General features: G+C 41.7%; 1 protein-coding gene across 5 annotated transcripts in view; it reads right to left on the reverse strand.

Moving 5' to 3' along the window:
* Positions 1–18,626, reverse strand: part of ARHGAP22 (Rho GTPase activating protein 22) — a 141,133-nt gene extending 122,507 nt beyond the window's left edge. For 2 of the 5 annotated variants that reach the window (XM_021284489.2, XM_021284449.2), the window contains exons 1-2: positions 11,208–11,584; positions 3,181–3,380 (exon numbers count right to left, since the gene is read on the reverse strand). In XM_021284489.2, the coding sequence (XP_021140164.1) occupies positions 3,181–3,380; positions 11,208–11,325 (318 nt within the window). In that variant the 5' untranslated portion in view covers positions 11,326–11,584. Of the gene's footprint in view, positions 1–3,180; positions 3,381–11,207; positions 11,588–18,036 lie in introns of those variants that run through there. The other 3 variants (XM_065067358.1, XM_065067356.1, XM_065067357.1) reach the window with 3 other exon arrangements.
* Positions 18,627–20,525: the final 1,899 nt, after the last annotated feature.

Here is a 20,525-nt window from a genome sequence, read left to right on the forward strand (position 1 = left end):
TGTCACTGCAACTATGTCATCTGGCACACAAACATACACACCTGTTACAGTACTCAATCCATTAACGCCACAGAATACCTCCCTCTTCACTCCAGTAAGCCTATGCCATTCTCCTGTCATTAGATTACAGCTCCATCTTTTCAGTATTGTTTTCAGAGAAGAACATCTACAATTCACTCTAAGGACCAGGAAGCACGGGGTTTCATAAAAACAGAAAATGCAACATCCATAAACAAAAAGATGTTTAAGGTTTCTCTCTGGAAACATTATGGCGTAAATCTCAGGTGACATTGTCAGATAAACAATAAGAACATGACCTTTTTCCACAGTATATATAAATAATAAAATAGGCAGAAAATCAACAGGAATTTCAGTAAAGCTATTGATTTTGGTTTTGCACACGAGCTTGCAGGCCATACTTAATATTTAAAGCAGAAAGATTTAAAAGAAACTTGAGTATCTTTAGAGCGCCAAAGGAAATTAGGAATTAATATCAATCAATTGAAATATCTCCCATGGTCACAACTGTCCTCCTAAGCCTGTAACCTTGTCTGGTCTTTCAAGAGAAGCCCAAGCAATAGCTATCTACAGGTTCCAAAAGTAGATCTCACCTATGGGATGCATACAGTTCCAGCTGAAGTCAGATGTTAATCCTAGTTTGCAACTGTCACAAAAATAGTCAGGACATGGTCCTGTATCATCTTCACCTTCCCAGCATTCCTCATGATTACCTGAGGTAGCTTCTTCCTCATCACATTCACCAATACAGTTTAGAAGTGCCCAGCTCTTGCCATGCATTGTATGGGAAAATAAGGTGCTTGTCATAGCAGTGTTAAGTCCAGCTGTTGTTTGCAGAGCCCTGAGCAACAATAGATACATCCTCAGGCTCAAGTCTCTCTTTCACAGGCAGGCTCTCCATAATGATGGATCAAATTCCTGATTAGGTAAGTGAGATGCAGCCAACAACCTTGTGGATCTACCACACCTGTGTCAGGCTCACAAGGGAAAATGTATTTCTGTTCTCACTCCGCAACACAATTTATGTGCAATAGTTAAGCATGCACCTGTATCAAACAGTTTAGTAACAGACCATAATGAGTGTGTGGATGGTGATGATATCATACAGGCTGTCTGTCAATCTGTAATGCCTGTACTGACTCATCAGGAGGCAGCAACACAGGGACATTGTCTGGCTCATTCAATTATGTTCTCTCTGTTCAATTACTCTGGTTAGAGGCCTGACGGTCAAAACAATGAGCACATGAAATATACTGCACACTATACTCCATCAACTAGGAAAGCCCTTAGAGCTCAAATGTTTAAATAATATTTTACAAGTATATTGAAGAACTTGAAGAAGAAATTCTTCATCTCAGCTCTAATCTTTATCACATCCTGTAGCACAGCACCCCCGCCAAGTGCTGTAGATATAGAAAGGTCAGAAAAGCAGAAAAATCATCCTGAAATCATGCTGAGTTCAGACTAACAATTGCAATGTCCTCAGCTCTCCATTTACCCTAGGTGCAGGAGCACTGTTCTCTCATTAATTGTTTTACAGAACTACACCTAATTGTGAGAAATTGGTGCTAGACCAGCACCACGTTCACAAAAGGTATATGAGGAAAAAAAAAGTTAGTAAAAAAACTCAATTAATACTTGGCTTAAGAGAGACAAACTTGTGTCATGCTTGTTTCATTTAAAACTGTTTAAAATATTCACTTCCAAAAAGTTGCAAGTTAAACATGTCATGTGTTCATAAGAATGTTGCATGGTGACTCTCTATTATCCTTTATCACCAGCAAACTGCCCTACAACCACTCAGCACATAGGTAATTAGACTCTCCTAAATCTTTCACAAGACTGAATGTGCTTTGGAAAGCTGTCTTTCACATATTTGTTGTCCCATGGACAAACTGATACAGGTGATCTAAACTTACCATTTTAAGTAGCCCTACTGTAGTTTGATTTATTTAATTATCATATATAGGTTGTTATAAAATTATCTAAGCAATAGATGACCTCTTCTCTCTGCTAGTTCCCAAATGTTCTGATCCTATTCCTTTCTCCTGGCTGTTTTCTTTCCATGGTCTGCTTTGGGACAGTTGTATGATGCTGACCGATACATATTGCACAGTGGGACTTAACCAGTCATTTCCATGAAGAAACGTGTTCTCTTTCATTCATACTCCATAAAGTAAGTTTTGATAAAGACAAACCAGATAGTTTGATTTTTTCCCCATTGTAGAAGGTCACATTGCTTCCCAGTCTGCCAAATCAGTTTTTGCTGCCAGACACACAAAGTCCTGCATAAGTCCTTTCTCCACAAAATTTGCATAGAAAAGCAATAACTCCCAGGTGTATACAAAACACACTAAAACCTGTATTACAGCCCATTCTGAAGTCCTGCATGCTGGCTTGTAGCAAAACCTCCATGCTCAAACTAGCCCTAAGCAGCTGGCTCACCTCTCAGCTTAACGATGGATTATTTGGGAGATAATGAGTCACAGTTGACTAAGACAGGTTTTTCACTCCTGCCTCAACAATCTGGAACTCCATAGCTCTTTCTGTCAAACTCCAGTCTCACAGATGACCATACTAAGATTTGGAGGTCAGCATGCCCTAGTAAGTAAATAAACACCTTTCAACCTCCTTCCAAGCTCTTCTACTTGCCTGGGGAGTAGCTAAGTCAGCCTGCAATGCCTCTTGCCTTTGAACCTCCTTAAGCAGGTATGGTTTTTGCTAGGATAGAAAGCAACTGAAGTGAGCTGTCGAAGCAGTGATTGTGACCCATGTAGAAGACACAACCAATACATCCTACAGTTCTCAAAGTAGTCATACATCTGAGGAGACCTTATAGCAGCCTTCCAGTACCTAAACTGGACCTACAAAAGCTGCAGACTTTTTACAAGGGTGTGTAGTGATCGAACTAGAAGTAACAGCTTTAAACTGAGACTAGGTTAGATATAAGGATGAAATTCTTCACTAAGAGGGTGGTGAGACACTGGAAGAGGCTGTCCAGAGAAGCTGTGGATGCCCCATCCCTGGAAGTGTTCAAGGCCAGGTTTGATGGGGCTTTGGGCAACTTGGTCTAGTGGAAGGTGTCCCTGCCCATGGCAGGGGGGTTGGGACTAGATGATCTTTAAGGTCCCTTCCTATATAAACCATTCTATGATTCTATACCTGAGGTTTAGTTTCCTCTTCATCCTTATAATAGAAAAGCTGGTCCCCACGCAGCACAAACCACCGCTGCTGCCAGTTCTTCATGATGCTCCTTTGTTTCTTCAGCCAGCCAGACTTCAACACACGTTCTTGAGGATTTGGAGAAGAAGGTCTGGAGGGAGGCCCAATCTGTTCACCCATTACCAAACTCTTTGACCGGGCTGAAAAAACAATTACAAAGAAATAAGGATAAGAACCACAAAGAGGCTAAATAACTGTTCCATGCTTTCTTCAGCAAGATGGACAGACCTTTACATGCATGCTTCCTGTTCAAGTAGGTACTTGTTTTTCAGCATATACATTCAAGTTCATGACAGTCAAACACAAGACAAACATCAACCTTTTGGTGCTGCTCACTCTAGCAACCTCCTAGGTGACAGAATCACAGAATCGATTGGGTTGGAAAAGACCTCAGAGATCATCGAGTCCAACCCTTGGTCCAACTCTAGTCCGTTTACTAGATCATGGCACTAAGTGCCATGTCCAATCTCAGTTTAAAAACCTCCAGGGACGGTGAGCCCACTACCACCCTGGGCAGGCCATTCCAATGCCTGACCACTCTCTCTGTAAAGAATTTCTTTCTAATATCCAGCCTAAATTTCCCCTGGTAGAGTTTAAGCCCATGCCCCCTGGTCCTATTGCTAACTGCCTGGGAGAAGAGACCAATCCCCACCTGGCTATAACTTCCCTTCAGGTAGTTATAGAGAGGGATGAGGTCACCTCTAAGCCTCCTCTTCTCTAGACTAAACAACCCCAGCTCCCTCAGCCTCTCCTCATAGGTCTTATGTTCAAGTCCCTTCACCAGTCGTGTTGCTCTTCTCTGGACCCGCTCCAGCACTTCAATGTCTTTCCTGAACTGAGGAGCCCAGAACTGAACACAATACTCCAGGTGTGGCCTCACCAATGCAGAGTACAGGGGAAGGATCACTTCCCTTGTCCTGCTGACCATGCTATTTTTGATACAGGACAGGATACCGTTGGCCTTCTTGGCCACCTGGGCACACTGTTGGCTCAGGATACCTCCTGTAAGGCTCCACTGCTCATGCCAGCTTTCTTTGCGGCAAGTCATTACTGCTTTCCAGCTCTACATGGAAATAATTATATTGCTCTCTCCTAAAGGGGTATTTACCCAGTGAAGATGCTTAAGTGTGGGTGATGTGGGACAGAAGAGGAGGAAGGAGAGAGTGTAAGAAAATATTCTTACTCCACACACTAGCATTACTGGGGTGATTAGCCAGTGAAAACAGCTGCCACAGAAAAAGAGAAAGAGATTCAGAACTAGAGAAAAATTTGAAAAGACAATAGGCACAAATAATGTAGCTATCCAGGATGATTAGTCAGCCCTGTCTTCAGGGCTTTCTGACACTGAAGCAGAAAAACACAATGGAAATTTTTTAAAAAAAGAGAGAGACAAAATAGAAGAAAAAGAATAAGTCTTAGGAAAGGCTTCAGAAGAAGGAAAGAAGTCTATTGCCCTTTCCTTCCTCCTCTCTTCCAAGATGCCTGCAGTAAAAGGACTGAAGCATGTGGCATTTAAAGCTTGTCTGGAGTAGCAGATAATGATTATACATTGCAGGCAGCAAGTCAGTCATCTAGAATAGATAGCTTAAATGACCTCATAGGTCTTTTCCACCTCTACTTCCTTTTGATTTATGAAATGTCTTATAAGAACAGTTATTTAATATTTCATGCCATTTTCCTTCATTACTGCTAACATGATCTTGTTCCTTCTCGTTTTCTACATTCAGCTAACTTAAGGCACAATTTGTAATTGCCCACTTGAAACAGGGCTACAGTTTACAGACCAGTACCAGTAATCTAAATTATTGTCTTACAATAACACTGTAAACTGCTGCAGCTAAAAACCAGACAAGCTTCTTCAGGCATCCCTGCTACACTACATATAAATTGGCTCATCACAAAAAAGACCAACACTCTGCTCTCAAAGTACTGTGCAGCTTTGCATCTTTTGGGTTCATGTAATTAAAACATGTCACCTCAGTGTTACCACCTGACTGGTTTCTGCCCCTGGTGCCTCACCATACAGTGGTGGAACTCACAACATATGCCAATGAAAGCAAAATAAGGCAAAGTAGAGTGAAGGTAGTGGCTGGGTAATAAAATAATAAAATAATTTTAAAAGTTACAATAGCAACATTAAACTTGACCCTATTTCTTCTCTTCCATGAAGCAAACTCTGATAGGAGGAGAGGCAGATAAGGGACTGAGGTCAGATCTTTGGAGAGCTTCCTCAGTTTAATCCAGTGAGGGAAATCACATTGGTGTCTGTGATAAAATCTACTTTGACCTTCTCAATGACCTTGCAGTCAGGCCATCATGTTTAACTTCTTAAAGAAATACAAAACTAGCATTTTTACACAGCAAAGACTTCCATCAGCAGAGGGCATACCTGCATGGTACCACATAGTCCATTCCCAAAATGGTTCAGTGACAGCAATCTCCACTGGTATAGTATTGTATACTCCCCACCTCTCACACTGATTTAAAAATCCTCTCACCTCTCCTGTAACTATCCAGTAGGCACTCGCTCTGGCATCTGACAACTTCCCAGTTTCATAGGCAGACTTTGCTAGTCTTTGACTTCTCAGTGAAAGCCCAATCTGATAGGCAGACGGGATTTTTATTTTTCCCCGTTTCTCTGAACAGCTAAGGTAAGTTCTCTGTTCTCAACAGAACTGTGAATAACAGATTTTGTCTTATGCCTCAACCAAGAGCAATTAGGTTTCAATCTATAACTATTTTCTGCTGCAATAATTTTATTTTTTTAGTTCCACTTAAAAAAAAAATAAAGTTGAAATATTTTAAGTGCTAATGCCGTTACATAGCTTTTTCAGAATCACACTTCCCTTATTTTTTGGCTAAAATACCTTGCTGAACTTAACCTGAGCTCATATACAACATTAGTCCTACTTTAGTGAAATTTACCAGCAAACTTCAGATTTGCTTAAAGTAACTCAGCACTCCTCAATCCTGATTGTTTTTACATATTCAAAACAGTTCAGAAAAATATTCACTTAAAATCAGGCTTTGATGTATCCAGGTTTACCCACGGTCGCCTGCGCTCTGACAGACAGGCATTTTCATTCTAGCAGAATACATCATGAAGCTAAGATCCTTAGGCCTTAGTACATCCCTTTCTGGCAACACAGTGCCCTCTAGCAGATGATTGCAAAAATACTAGGACAGCTTCATCTCCTGCTAGTCCCCCACTCCCCAGCCACTGCCAAGAAACTGATGATCCTATTTCATAGGTATGTAGTAAGAAAACAGACTTTTTGCATTTAAATCTCTATTGCAGATGCCCATAAGGATTTAGTTGAAGGAACCGCCTCTGCCTTGTCCCAGGCCATTTTACAACAAGGACCAAACTGTAATCTAAACCAGATCCCTTTCCAAATTCATGTTACAACATTATGAGAACAAATATCCCAAGAATTTGCTTTTCCAAATAGAACTACAATGTTTCTTAGGCAACATCTTGGCTATTAACCAAATCTGTTATTCTAATAACACCAATATCCATACTTCAGTAAGAAACTCAGTCATCTCCACACTGGAGCACCTCATCACCCTCCAGATAAATTGTGCAAGTCCCAGCAGTTTCCAGTTTTCCTGACTTGCATATATTATGTAAACCTTCTCCTACTTCACCCCTCCTCCTAAAAAGAAACTAGATTTATTTAACTGTAAACCAGCTACCTTTGTTTTAACTTCTATGTTGACACAGACTTCACAAGAGACATCGAACATGTAGCCTTGGAATAACCCGAGGTATGTTTTCATATTTTCCCCTTGCACACCCTTTGGTGTTATTTGTACAGCCCTACCTAATGATAATTTATTATGGTGAAAGTTAAGCCTTTCATGACTGGTCGCTAGAGAATGTATATCTTCATATTTTTATTTTAAGCAGCACCATGTCTTAGTTGATTGCTATGGTTGTTAATTCTTCATGCTGTCTTAGCTTTCCATTTCCTTAGAGTTTCTAGTTGTGACTGTAATAGTTAATTTCATTAGGGAGATACTTAGCAACCTCATCTGTAAGTCAACAGCATGGATCAGATAGAAATTTTTAGAAGGAGGAATTATTTATGGCTATTAATGGCATTGACGTTTATATTGCATGCTTCACAGAATACAATAATTGTATAGAGGTCAGAAGAAGACTTTCACGGATGAGCACAGTGTGCCTTTAAAGCACCAGATGTGGCATTCTACTGAAATCAAAATACCTGCTTTAGTACATCAAGCCTCTGACTCTTAATGGTAGATATATACTCTCAGTGCTCATCTATTTAACAGAATTATGGAATCAGCAGAGCATAAGGAAGAAAACAAATCAATAAATCAGACTCACAACAACTCAGCAAATACACGCTCTAGAGTTCTGATCTAGTGATGCCTGTTCAATAATACTGCATAGTTTGGTTTTGCTCTTCGCATTTTCATTAATTGATTGACTCAGCTAAATGCCTATGTTCTGAACAGAAATCAAAGTAGAAATGATCCAAGCTCTGCTTGGAAAAAGGTTTAGGATTCATTTCCACAGCACAGCAGTACTGAAATTTCAACTGCAGGACATATCCACTCAAAAGCAGGGAAACAAGGCAATTACAGAACAGCAAGATTACAATAGACCAGGCAGACCCACATGCTTGCTTCCCCATAGGTGGCACTAACAAAGAGCCAAGCCTGTTTTTTGGATGACAAATCATTAGAGGGAAAGAAATCAGAATTGCAGATATTCAAAATGCTCCTTAGACTGTGAGTGACACTGGCAAATCAAGTTCTCATATCTAGATGAAGATGGGGGAGGAACACAGGCAAAGGCAGTGGAGAGACAATCAGCACTCATTGTGCAAACACCTGGGCCTAGCAAAATAAGCTCCCCATCTGAAGTCCCACACTTGGTTTTCATCTCCTTAATAGTAAACTCAAAGATTATCCTAAGAAGTGGATGAACCAAATCAGATAGTGCCACACTGTCATTCCTTACAGAGATAGCAATCCCTGTTTCCAACTCAGTCCTGCCTAAAGCTACTTTTTCTCTATTTCTCTTCCTTGTCCCATTGACAGAGCATCATACACTTCTACAACAGTTCCTCTGCACTCAGTTCTGTCTCCAAGCAATATGCACATTCCTGTTTTCTCATCACATCTATTTTCTACCCTAAGCATGCACACAAGAGACAACTTCTTCCCTTCCATACCATCCTCTCTCCCTTAGCTCAATCCTGCCTGGTAATATTATGCAATCTCTTCTGCTCTCCTTCTCCTGCTCATAATTCTGAACACCACCACAGATTTGAGCAATCAGTAAAAGCCTACTTAAATCAAGGATGTGGAAATCAATCAACTCAATGTAATTCAATATCAATTAAAGTTGCAATCTTTTGAAATTTCATAGGCAGTTAGCTTAAATCAATAGTCATTATAATTGATTCTAGCTGACAAACTGTCCTACAGTGAAGGCACTTTGCTCTAGTGTTTCTTCAGTCTAATGACATAGTGACACTACATATTATTTCTGATATAGTCATTGTTTAAAGTGCTAGCCACAAAGTGAAGTGGTTTCACATACTATAAACAATATTCTCAGTGGTTTTATGTAATTCAAACTTTGTCTCAAAAATGGATGCACTGAAAACACAAGAGTCATATGCCTTCAAAAGAGATACTGCATTTTCTTTCACCAAATTGTAGGAAATAAAATACTTGGTTTAGATTTTGTTTGTATGTCCATTACACATCTGTATTTGTGTTTGGATTTGATTGCTAAGATACCACAGCCAGGGAGCACAAATGAAACCAAGACACTTCCTCAACACGATCTGAGAATCTATCATCCTGAAACATAATAAGCAAAGAAATTAAAGCCAGAATGTTTGAAGTGATTGGTGATAACATGTATTTAAACAACTAGAAGGATATCAGTTAAAAGAGATTTACAATGGCTTTTAGCTCCCTCATGCCAAAGAGAGCAACAATCTCCACAGAAACAAAAGGGTGCTACACAACCACATGCCTGCTTACATTTTGTGACCTGCATGGCACTCACCACATTCAGAAAAACCATCAAAAGAGCAGGCCATGCTCTATTCTATTCCATAAAGCTACGCCTGTCTATTCAGAACATTTTATGGAGCAAAACCATGTGTTGTGTTCTACTTCCTGTCTTTGATTTGTTTTTATTTTAGACAAAATTAAAATATGAAAGCATTTTTTGCTCTGGAAAATAATTTTTCACAGCCACCCATCAGATTTTGCTGAAGAAAATTAAAGGGGTCTTGAGACCCATAATTTTTTCCCCAAGAGAAACCATACATGCATTTCACTGGAAGCAGTTCTGTAACCTTACTGTCCAACTAAAGGGAAAGCAAGGAGATGATTAGCTTCACATATGTTTGTCTAGTAACCTGTATTTTCTGTAGCGCTTGGGATACCAGACTGCATGCACCAAAGCCAGTAGGCTTGTCAAGAAAAGATTCTGACAGTCTGAAGGATCTGTTAGTACAAATATTTGCTTGATATTATTAAGCTCCTGTGAGAACAACTGCATTCCTGAAGGCAAAATCATAAATCTGAAATCTAACAGAATCTAGTACAATTTCACTCTCAAACTAAGGATGACTGCTGTTAGAAACTAGCTATATATACAGGGTAAAATATCTTTTGGCCTTTACCTGAAAGGCAGAAGTTTCAGTCAGATATTTACACCTAGGTAAGACACATTCTGTTTAAAAACAAAACTCAAAACCAACCAAACAAAAAAACCCACATCAACCACACAGACAGCCTTTGAGTAGAAAGAGCAGAGAAATGAAAGAAAATCTGAATCACAAGAGAATTACTAAAAAACACACTTCAGCTACAGCCAAAGAGTTTGAGGCAGCCTGAAGGACTCTGACAAGACATAAGCTGTACACTGTAGCAGAAGATGCACCAATATCCCCAGAAAGGAGCCCAGATAGACTGGGACACTAGAGTTGTTCATGAAGGAGCATCCTGTCTCCAGGACACAGGTCCATGTCCTCTCAGAACTACTAAGGTCAAAAGCTGAGGGTCTTCCCTCCCCACAGCAGGGTACAAGTACCTTTCTCATTGCCTCAAACTACCTCTGCCCATAATGGAGAAAGCTAGAGAAAAGAAATTAAGCTATTTATACTGCTTTGCTTGCCTATTAGCTAACATGAAGGTAAAGGGAAAGCCAGCAAGGAAAAAAAAAACAACACCTAATTCTGGTAGTAACTTTGCAATGAAGAGGCATACATTTAGACAGGCACTAAAAGTAGCTGGCAGCTGGCCTCTCGGGAGAGAGGTGTTAGCATTTGTAATGTTTCCACTGTGCTCTTCACAACCCTGCCAGTTTCACCCTCACTCAGTGGGTGTTTTACAAGTAATTAGAGACCCTATGGCTTTTTCATTTTTTAATATATAATTCCTTCCCCACACGTTCTCTTCCCAGCAGTCCTGCTACCCTTCGACCTGAATTACTATTCTTTCTCAAGGCCCCTTCCCTTCCCCCTTCCTCAGGAGGTGAGGCCATGGCTCATTATTTCAATTTCAGATTGCATATGTTTGATAAGCAAACTTTTCAGGGCTTTTCCTAAGGAGAATGATTTCCCACGTGAGCCTTCAAACAGGGACAAAAAGCTACTGTTCTCAAGAACAGCACTTCAGCGCACCACAAATTCCACGTGGAAAAAAAGGAACATCTCTACAGAGATGATATTATTACACCTTTGAACAGCCTCAGTTCTTCTTCACAGGACAGACCTAAAAGCACAACTGGGAATTGGAACCCGTCTCTGGAAGAATCCCACAAATATAACTTCCTTGACCTTTTTTTATATGCACAGAAACACTGAACCAGGACAACAGAACAAAGTAATCACAGCACACAGCTGATAACACAGCTCACTGCCACACACTCCTACACTAAAACAACATAGTGCCAGGAGACTGACCTGGTGCCAAGGAGCACAAGTAATTCCATGCTTCATTCACCTCCCTGAGACTGCACACAGTATGAAAGGACAGCCAGGTCACTTGTTCCACATGCTTTATCCTGTAGTCTGGGCACATTTCTTCCTGCTGCCTTCAGGGCAGTTAATCCAGCAGTGCAGAAACTCCAGCCCCAATGGCTCCCTCTTCAGCCCCTGTACCATTATCTTAGAATTTTAAACTCAGCAGCATTATCTCACATTCCTCCAAAGCAAAAGAGATGAAACCCAGAGCCACACCACAGGCAAAGCCCCTACTTCCTTCTCCCCAGGGTCTCACAGACCCTTTCCTCCACACGCTCACAAACTGTGGGCTATGAACCAAATCATAGTTACCAGCACTTGATCCTAGACTTTTACCCACATACCTTTCTAAAGCTCAACTCCTGCACATCATGCTTTAAATAGTTACTAAAATCAACTCTTCCACCTTAAAGGATCACTCATTTAAATAAGGGAGTAGTGACTCTTCCCCACAGGTGAGATCCCTGTGAATGGTGGCTCTACCATGCCAGCTGCAGTGAGTTAGACTGATTGTTCGCTGCCCCAGGTGCAGGTGTGCTCCCAGCGATGTTGGTGGGCTCTGGGGGCTGAAGAAAGAGGTTGGAGGAGTTCACAGCTCCAGGGCTGTTTTCTTTAGTTCTAAGAATAACAAGCTGGATGTTATTATTTGTCTGGTAAGTGGAGGTGCCAAGGGGCTGGCTTCCCATGTGCTCTGGGATAGCTGTGTGCAACATCAGACCCTCAAACCACAGATGCAGTGTGGGGCTCTCGTGGCTTTGGTGTTCCTCTGCAGAGCTAAGAGGCTGCAGGTGCTAAGCTGTGGTTTGATGAGAGGGATTAGACACATGGGAGAGTTCACATTTTCTGCCTTTCACTGACTAGTGAAGAGATGATGCTTCACACAGCATGATTTTGAAGGGAACACAGCCTGAGGAGCTTCCTGCACTGAGCAGTCTCTGAGGTCCAGGACTTGTTCCAGCAGCATGGTGCTGGCTCCTGCTAACAGAGTTAATATGGCAGGAGCTGAGGAGATGGGTGTCACTGGTTCTCCCTAATGCCAGAAGAAAATAGAAACATGTCAGTGAACTCCCACAGTGCACGGCACAGCAGGATTACCTCCTCACTGCAGAGGACCCAGAAAACAGCCAGACGCTGGAGGGTTGATGCCTTGGTAAACAGAGAAGTCTGTGTGCACTTAGGACTGTTGAGCTGCCTCTAGATCTCTATCGAATGTGTTTATTTCACCATTCCTAATTCATGGTCTCTGCCATGTCCTTTTTCACAAACTGAGTTGCACATTGTTTCTTTTTTTTCTTTTTGTTGAGATCTCCTTTAACCACTGTTTTTTGTTCCCTTGCTGGGCCTTTTCTCAGCTCTGACTGTTGTACAGGCTGTTCTGCTACCTGTGCTGGCTACTGGGGTTGTGTGGTTGCCTTTTAGATTAAGTCCAATTCCTGGAAAGTGAAATGCATCAGTGATACTGAAGAATTATTAACTGGCCAGGCCAAACATGAGTCCGAACAAGCAGCATCTCCTAACAGAGTCAGAGGTCACCTTCACTGGTCTAAAAACGCCTAATTGATGTTTCCTTATATGTAATTTATCATAATCAGAGATTATTCCTGAGTCTGACAAACTCAGGATAGATGAGAACTCCTGAAAGCCAAGACTGGTTGATAGCCTTGTGCTGTGATTAAGATTGTCTTGAATAAGTGATTAATAATGGCATTTCCTTTAGACAAGAAATCTCTAGATGAATGATCCAAATCACTCTATGTTTCTAGTAGAAAAAAGAGTTCCTGGAGGCATCTCCCACAATTTCATGCCAGTAGGTTCATCCTGTTATGCTGATGCCTTCCATTTACTCGAGAAATAAAGTTGCAGCATTACATTTATATCTCTAAGCTGTTCTTAACTAGTGAGTTTTTATAGAGTCAGGTGTATTCTGATGACAGAAAATGGCCAATGAGAAGCTATTGAATAGGACAGAAGGATAATCCAATTTTTTTTTTTTTTATGTACACTAAACTTTGGGAAACTCATTTCAAGTCCTGGCTCTGCCATGGACTTCATATGTGGCCTAGAGTATTTCCCTAATCCACAGAATGTAAATGTTGCCTGTGAAACGTGGCGTCTGTAAAGGCAAATACATTTTGAATTAAGTTCTGAGATACTATGTTAGTGAATTATTTGTCTTCTAAGTAATGGATTAACATAAAATTATCGGTTCTGAATAACAATGTGTTGTGACTTTGGCAACTTCAGGGGTGTCTAGATTAACAACAGTGCATATCACTAGGAATGCTAGTTAATGGCAGGGCACTAATAGCTATGCTACATATGTATTTCAAGGGGCTCTGATTTGAACTAGTTCTATTCTGGTCCTATGAACTGAAAACCCATTAGTGACTGGAGAGCATTACGTGAACTGAAAATATCTTCCCACCTACTTTAATCCCAAAGGAATACTGGTTTGTTTATTTTGAGGTACTTCATGACATAACCAAGTACAGTAAGTGAGAACTGGATTTATCTCAAAAGTCACTTCTAGCCCTAAAATGCTCATGTAGATTCCAAAGTGTATTACTGTAATTCTCACAACTGTCATTTGCTTTTTTATTAGATAATATGCTTTTACTCTGCAGAATTAAGGAAGCCTGGATTTCCACTGATTACTGCCTCACATTTTTCTACCAGACAAACCACAGTTCTCCTATGTATTTCCCAAACTTGCATAATACTATCTCTTGATCTTCCTCAAATACCTAGTTCCTTCCACATCTCTGATGACCCAATACATTCCTACATCCCTTAGCTGGCTTGAATATATGTGTGCTCTTATAGGACAGCCAGAATGTGTCTTTTGGATGTTCAGTTGGGCGTTATCTTTCAGAACATTTTTCTGTTGAGTACTATGTGACAGTTTTCCCTATATGTACAGATATAGGGAAATCACTGCCACTGATTTTCTTTGAGTTTACAGGAGTCAAATATATATTGACACTCCTTTTCTACTTTCAAATCTGGTTGGATTTAGCCAAGCAGCTGAAAAATTGTTGGGACAGATTGATAGAGATGCAATGACATATGCTTACTGCCATAAGTAAGCAGTTTAAATATAGGGCATTCATGCTCCTGTAATCAAAGACGATACAACGACACCATTGCAAAGACATTGAATATTAAAACCTAGCTGTCCTCACTGCAAGCACATGAAGCTTACATTGTGAATGTGTATAATCCCAGAGGGCTATAATAGTGCTTTACCCTCTAAAGTCCCTTCTGGAAGCATTACTATACACTATCCTTAGAAAAGTTTTAAGTATGTTAAAGCCCACTTTTCATTAAAGTTGAATTATGACAAATTTCAGAGAAAGAAAAAAAGAGAGGGAGAAATAACTATGTTATACTACAGCCACGCTGAAAGATACCTGAGGTAAAACCAGTTTGTGTGCAGCAAACCAGGTAGCCAAAATGTCTCCTGTAACTTTTTCCAGGCTCTAAGTTTTAATCAAAGAAAGAAACAAAATTTTAATTATTATGACTGTGAAGAAAGTTTTCCACATACTCTATCGTATGTTTGAGCATGATGTCAAACAGAAATAATAGGTCAGAAAAGTGCAGACAATTCTGTAATGTCAAACACCCATTAGTACAAAGTTCTAGTATGGAGCGAAGGTGTCTTCTTGACACCTATAAAACTGAGACAGACTGTACTGAAGACAGGAGTACTGTAACAAATCTACCAAGTCACAGCAGGCTAATTTTCTTGCTATAGAGGGCAATCCCAGCACACCACTTATTAAAAACAAATGCATAAACTTGTAGTCAGTCCAGCTTCCATGCAACTGAACAGGTATAGCCTGTTTGAGACTTTTCAAACCAAAGAGAATTTTTTTTTTTTCATTTTTTTCATCTATTAAAAAACAATGAAACAAAAATATATTCCTTGAGACTGAAGGATGTAGTCTGAAAACTGCTTTCTGAGCTCTCCATGCTGAAAATTCTCTTGCCTCTGCTCTGGAAGGCAGCATTTTTATGTTCCATCACATAGAATGTGAAAATATATATTTTCCATGCAGCCACTTATTTCAGAATCCTGTACTCTGCCAAATGCTGTACACCAGACATTGTAGATGAAAAAATAATGCAAGATCCATTCAGACCTAGCCAGGATGAATGATTTTCCAGAAGACACCTTTATGCACATGAAGATTTTCAGTTTGTGAGATTTTACACCTTTTTATGTCTTACAAAAACATAATGTACCTCTGAATTCATGTTTCTGAGTTACAGATACAAGTTTGCTGATGGAACAGCAAGGATTGCATTATACTTGACAGTTACCTCCATTAAGGCAAATTATCTTTGTTCTCTACCATACCTTTCAGAGATACTAAGAACTACACCCCAGATGTCAGGCTGAAGTCCAGACTAAGCATTATCAAAAGCCTGAATGTTTTTAAATCCAGGAGCTTTCTTAAGGACCATCCACAAGAAAAATAGAAATGGCAGCATCAGACATCTCAAGTGAAGGTTTAAAGGTACATTCTCAGTAGACATTTGGAAATACAAGAGGAGATGGTAAAGCATTCCAATTTACTCAGATGCATGGAGCCTGAAGCAAAGAGCTGGACACATGTGCAAGGTAGTTTGAGTAATTCAACCACAAGAATTCTATGCCAAATATATGAACATTCCTAGCTTCCACTTTATTGCCGCCTCCCATCATACTCAAGTGAAATCACAGGCTGTACCCGGAGTATCTTTCCTTGCCCTTTCTCTTCATTCTGTCTGCTCAGAGGAGTCATGCTGCCTTCCTTACACAAACAAGTCCTTAATGGCAGAGCTAACAGCCACTACCCTGAGAAGTCACCCCAAACTCATGCAGCAGCTTACAGCAGATCTTCTGCCTTAGTTGATGCTAACCATCAGCAAGAGATTCTCTAGCCCTCTCAGTAGTTTGCTTGCCCACCATTTACCATGTGAATCTTCATTAGCAATCTCAATTGAGAGTCCAGGGAGCATAACTACCATTTCACATCCAGCTCAGTGTCGCAAGGTGGGATGCTTACCTTCAAGAAGCATCTAGTATCTTCGGCACTGCCTGTTTAGAGCTCCTGTGAACAAGAGCTATAGAAGAACCTTGCAGGATTTGGCCCTACTTGGTAACCTTTGTAAGAGGTTACCAATGCTTTGCACTGCATTGCAAAAACAGAAAAGTTCTGAAGTTTGAAACTTCAAGCCATTGAGCCAGCTCTTTTCAGGAGTTCTAATTTCACTCAGAAATAAATGTACCACTGCACAGCTAAACCTTGAGAGGATGACATATACTGCTGTAAATAGAAATTGAATCACAAATGTACACTATGGTTTGTTCCCCAAGCATCAGTACCCCACAGGGATTAGAATAATATCTGTCCCATAACTAGACTTCAATATATATTGATATAAAACTTAGTCTCTTCCAGATTAATTGAAGAAAGTGGAAGAATGGCAGGCATGCAGTTGTGAGAGCCTATGCTCCTTGCTCTGACACAGACTACCTGTACTGCTCTGGTCACATCATTTAACTTATAGCTCATCATTAAAGACTAGAAGGAGATTAGACACCCCTTAAAAGGGAGATGGCAAAGAGACAGCACCTGTGAAAGTCATCCTGAACTTCTACAAAACTGTGTAACTAAAAAATAAGTACTTACGACTTTACTGTGGGTGAGGCTGTACATATCTGATCCTGACACCTGCAAATGGCAGGAAGCTTCTTCCAAGATACTAACAGCTATTTAATGGGATGTTGGTATTTTAAAGACTGTTCAGCGTGTAATACTGCTTTTGCATTTATGATGCTAAGTGACATTCGGCTGGAAGTATCTGCCTCAGAATCACAGCAGCCAGGACCAGTGACACTTTCCTATTACATAATATGGGCATGGCAGAAGAAAGAACTATTCTTTACATACTTTTCTGACTGCCTCTGCTCTTAAATGACATTAACCTAGCCTATGTCTGATGGGCGGGAGGATAGCCCTCTGAGACTGTCATTAGGCTGCAAATGGTAACGATGCTCAACAAATGCCATGTCAGATGAGGAACTGGTGCTGCAGCAGGAGATCACACCCTGCCAAAGCATCTCCTCCAGGCGAGCAGTAGTGGGGACACCGGCTGTGTTCAGCCCTAGCTGATCACTTTACAAACACTGCATGCTACACCTCACAGGTCTGAACGACTGCTCCAAGCAGCTGTTGTAAACTCAGGGCAGATTTTCCTTCCTTCCTTTGTCTTGCCCACAGCTCATACTGAACGATTTCCCCACTTCCTGCTTCCATCCCTGGAGGGATACCGTGCTACAGCAAACCACCTCTCCAAGGTGCTGCAGGTAAACTTGCCACAACTGTCACCGGCTGCTATAGTGAATTTCGGCATCAGAAGCACAGCATTAGCAGCCACCCCAGGGTTGCAAATGCTCCATCGAGTCCAGAATGGAGTACAGTTTTTGAATTATCCCTGCTGCTCTGACCTGACACTGCAGACGACGTTGGTGAACACAAGCACAGGTCTCCTCCCTGCTTCATTCTTTCCGAGCCTTCGCAAGCGCCGCTCACTCCTGCTGCCCTCCCCAGGGCCGGCTTGGGCCAGGGGGGCAGCAGCCTCGTTCTGCCGGGGGGCGGCCGCAGCTCGGGGGACCAGCGGGCAGGGGTGGAGGGTCTCCGCCACGGCCGGCACTTTTCCCCGTGCCGGCAGACGGTCCCCTCCGCACAACGCGAGCCGCAGGGGAAGGCACACTCACCTCTCCTGGCCTGCCGGATCCTGGGGCTCAGCATGCTCCCGGCTGGGCGCGCCACTGCCGGCAGCCTTAGCGGCCGGTCCCGGCCCCAGCCGCCGCCCCGCGCATCGCCGCGCTCCGCGCAAAAGCCACTTCAGCTCTGGCTCATGGGCGAAGCTTCACATGGGGCTAAATAAACCCTAATGCATTATTTATCCGGCCTCGAATTAATTCTCATCCAAACTAGGCATTAAGTGCCTCGGTAATTACTGTCGATAAATCACTAACACGCAGACACGAGGGCTGGACCTGACTCCTTCTGCTAATTGGCCACGCATCAGTATTATTAATATGCCTCTTTCAGGGAGCAGCGCTGATCCCGCACTCCGCCTCTGCATCCTTCCTCCGGTCGTGCTCAACAGACGCTTTGACTCGACAAGGATCAGATCAGGAGCTGAATGTCTGCAAGCCCAAGCCGGGGAGGGAAAGGGCACAAAGCACACGCTCGGGCGTGCGTTAGGAGGAACACCAGGTGCGCTGGTCCAGAGGGCAGCGCCGTGCTGGGCTGCTGCTCAGCGCTGCGAGCCGGGAGCGCCCAAGGGCTGCGTTCCTCCTGGGGAGCTATTCCGGCGACAGCCGGGGAGCTCAGAGAGAAACGACCCACTGCTCCCTGCAAGGAAGAAAAATCTCTCTCGCCTGCACTGGCAGCCTGGCAGGATGGGCACAGGAGAATGCCATAACTCCATCTTAGCACCCATCATTTTTATTTGTATTCCTTGCTAAGCTCTCTCTCACCCCTACCTGGTGAGGGGAGGCAAAGTCTGCAGTAAGTAATGGGGGGAGGAAAGGACAAGCATTTGATGAAATAGTTAGATACTATTAAATAGCATATATAAACTATAAATAGATAACTGGATGAAAACTGAATCTGAGTAATTGATGTATCCTTTCCATGAGCTGATTTTAGCACAACCTCCTTCCCCACCATCCCAATCTGCCTAACAGGTGTTTCTGCAGTGTAGAAAAGTGGGTAAATATTTCCCTGGCAAAACAAATGCCCTGCAGTATAATCCTGCAGGTTTGTATTGCTGAGTTGCATTGACAAAAAGCATCTGAAATTGGCAGCTTCCTCCTCTGCTGAGAAGATCCATCATATCTTGGATACTGAATACTGGCCATCAGGTCATATCTCCAATAGTGGAAGAGCTTCCCCGGCCCTTTACAGAGACTGTACTTCTCAATGTGCAGGCTGCAACAATAGCTGAATTGGTTTGGACCTTTAGCTGCTTTGGGTGCTGGTGGAACCAGCTGGTTAGAAGTGATAGTAAGTCTTTTGAATTTGTGGTGGCAGTCTCAGATTTATACTCTTTTAAATGAGGCTAGAAGTGGAATCTGAGCTGTTGTTTCTGGAATATATGCGTTTCTCCAATTATCTCCCTGCTGACCATTTGTATTAGCTGGGCTTCAGCACAGTGAAGAGTAGCTGACTGGTGGAACCTTGGCCAAGGAGGTTAGCAAGTGTCCTGGTACTGTGGATAACCAGCAAGAGCATTGGCAGAGGGAAGTAATGCTTCTGCCTTTCTGCCCAGCCTCAGTCCCTGAATCGAAAAGTCATTCCTAATGACCATTTAACATAACTCTTTCTGTCTCCATATTTTTAGCTTTTTTTTTTTTTTTTGTCTGCCTTGATGCTGTTCATACACATCATTTTGCAGTTTGAGCAGGAAGCCAAAAGCTGTGTGCAGTAAAACATGACAAGAGATAAAGTTAATTTAACTTTTAACCACATGGGAAACATGGGACACTTCATCCTGCCAAATCACTTCCCATGAAAGCTTGACTTCCTCTCTGAGGAAAGACATTATGTAGGGACCTATATAAAGAATAGATTATCATGCCCACAGGTAAAATGAAAACATTCAAAAAATAACAGCCAACCTCAATACTAAATGCTAACTTTGCAGGTTTTTTGATTAAATAAGAAACTACTTTGTGCAAACAGAAATATTCAATTGATCCTCTTTGAAATGTTTTTCCTTGACTTAAACATTTTCAGCCCTTCTTAAAGCAATTTTCAAAATAGATGTTTTTTAAAGTGGGAAATTTCCTTTTTTTTTTTTTTTTTTTTTTTTAGCCCATGTTAAACTCAAATTCAGACCTGAATTTCTCAGATGTACCATTTGGGGCAAATAAACTATTTACCAGGGGGGAAAAAAAGCTATAAAAAAATGCCAGCTGAGAGAGAAAAAAAAAGCAATCACCTCCAGCAAGTGGTTCCATGATGGCTGCAGTGCTTTGCTTTGACAATAGAGAGAACAGGTCCAATAGAAAGGTAGCCTACAGTGTCTAGAAGGAACCAGACCTGATGGGAATGTTTAATCCCTAAAATTTGTGTACTAAACTACTTAAACAGAGCAGAACAACTATATTTACCTTAATTCTCCCCTAAGCCTCTCAACCCCTTTCCCTCCCACAGTTAGTTTTTCAGGGTGTGTTTTCCTCAGGTGTACCAG

This window comes from Columba livia, chromosome 6 (genome assembly GCF_036013475.1).
Source record: "Columba livia isolate bColLiv1 breed racing homer chromosome 6, bColLiv1.pat.W.v2, whole genome shotgun sequence".
In the NCBI taxonomy this organism is placed as follows: domain Eukaryota; kingdom Metazoa; phylum Chordata; class Aves; order Columbiformes; family Columbidae; genus Columba; species Columba livia.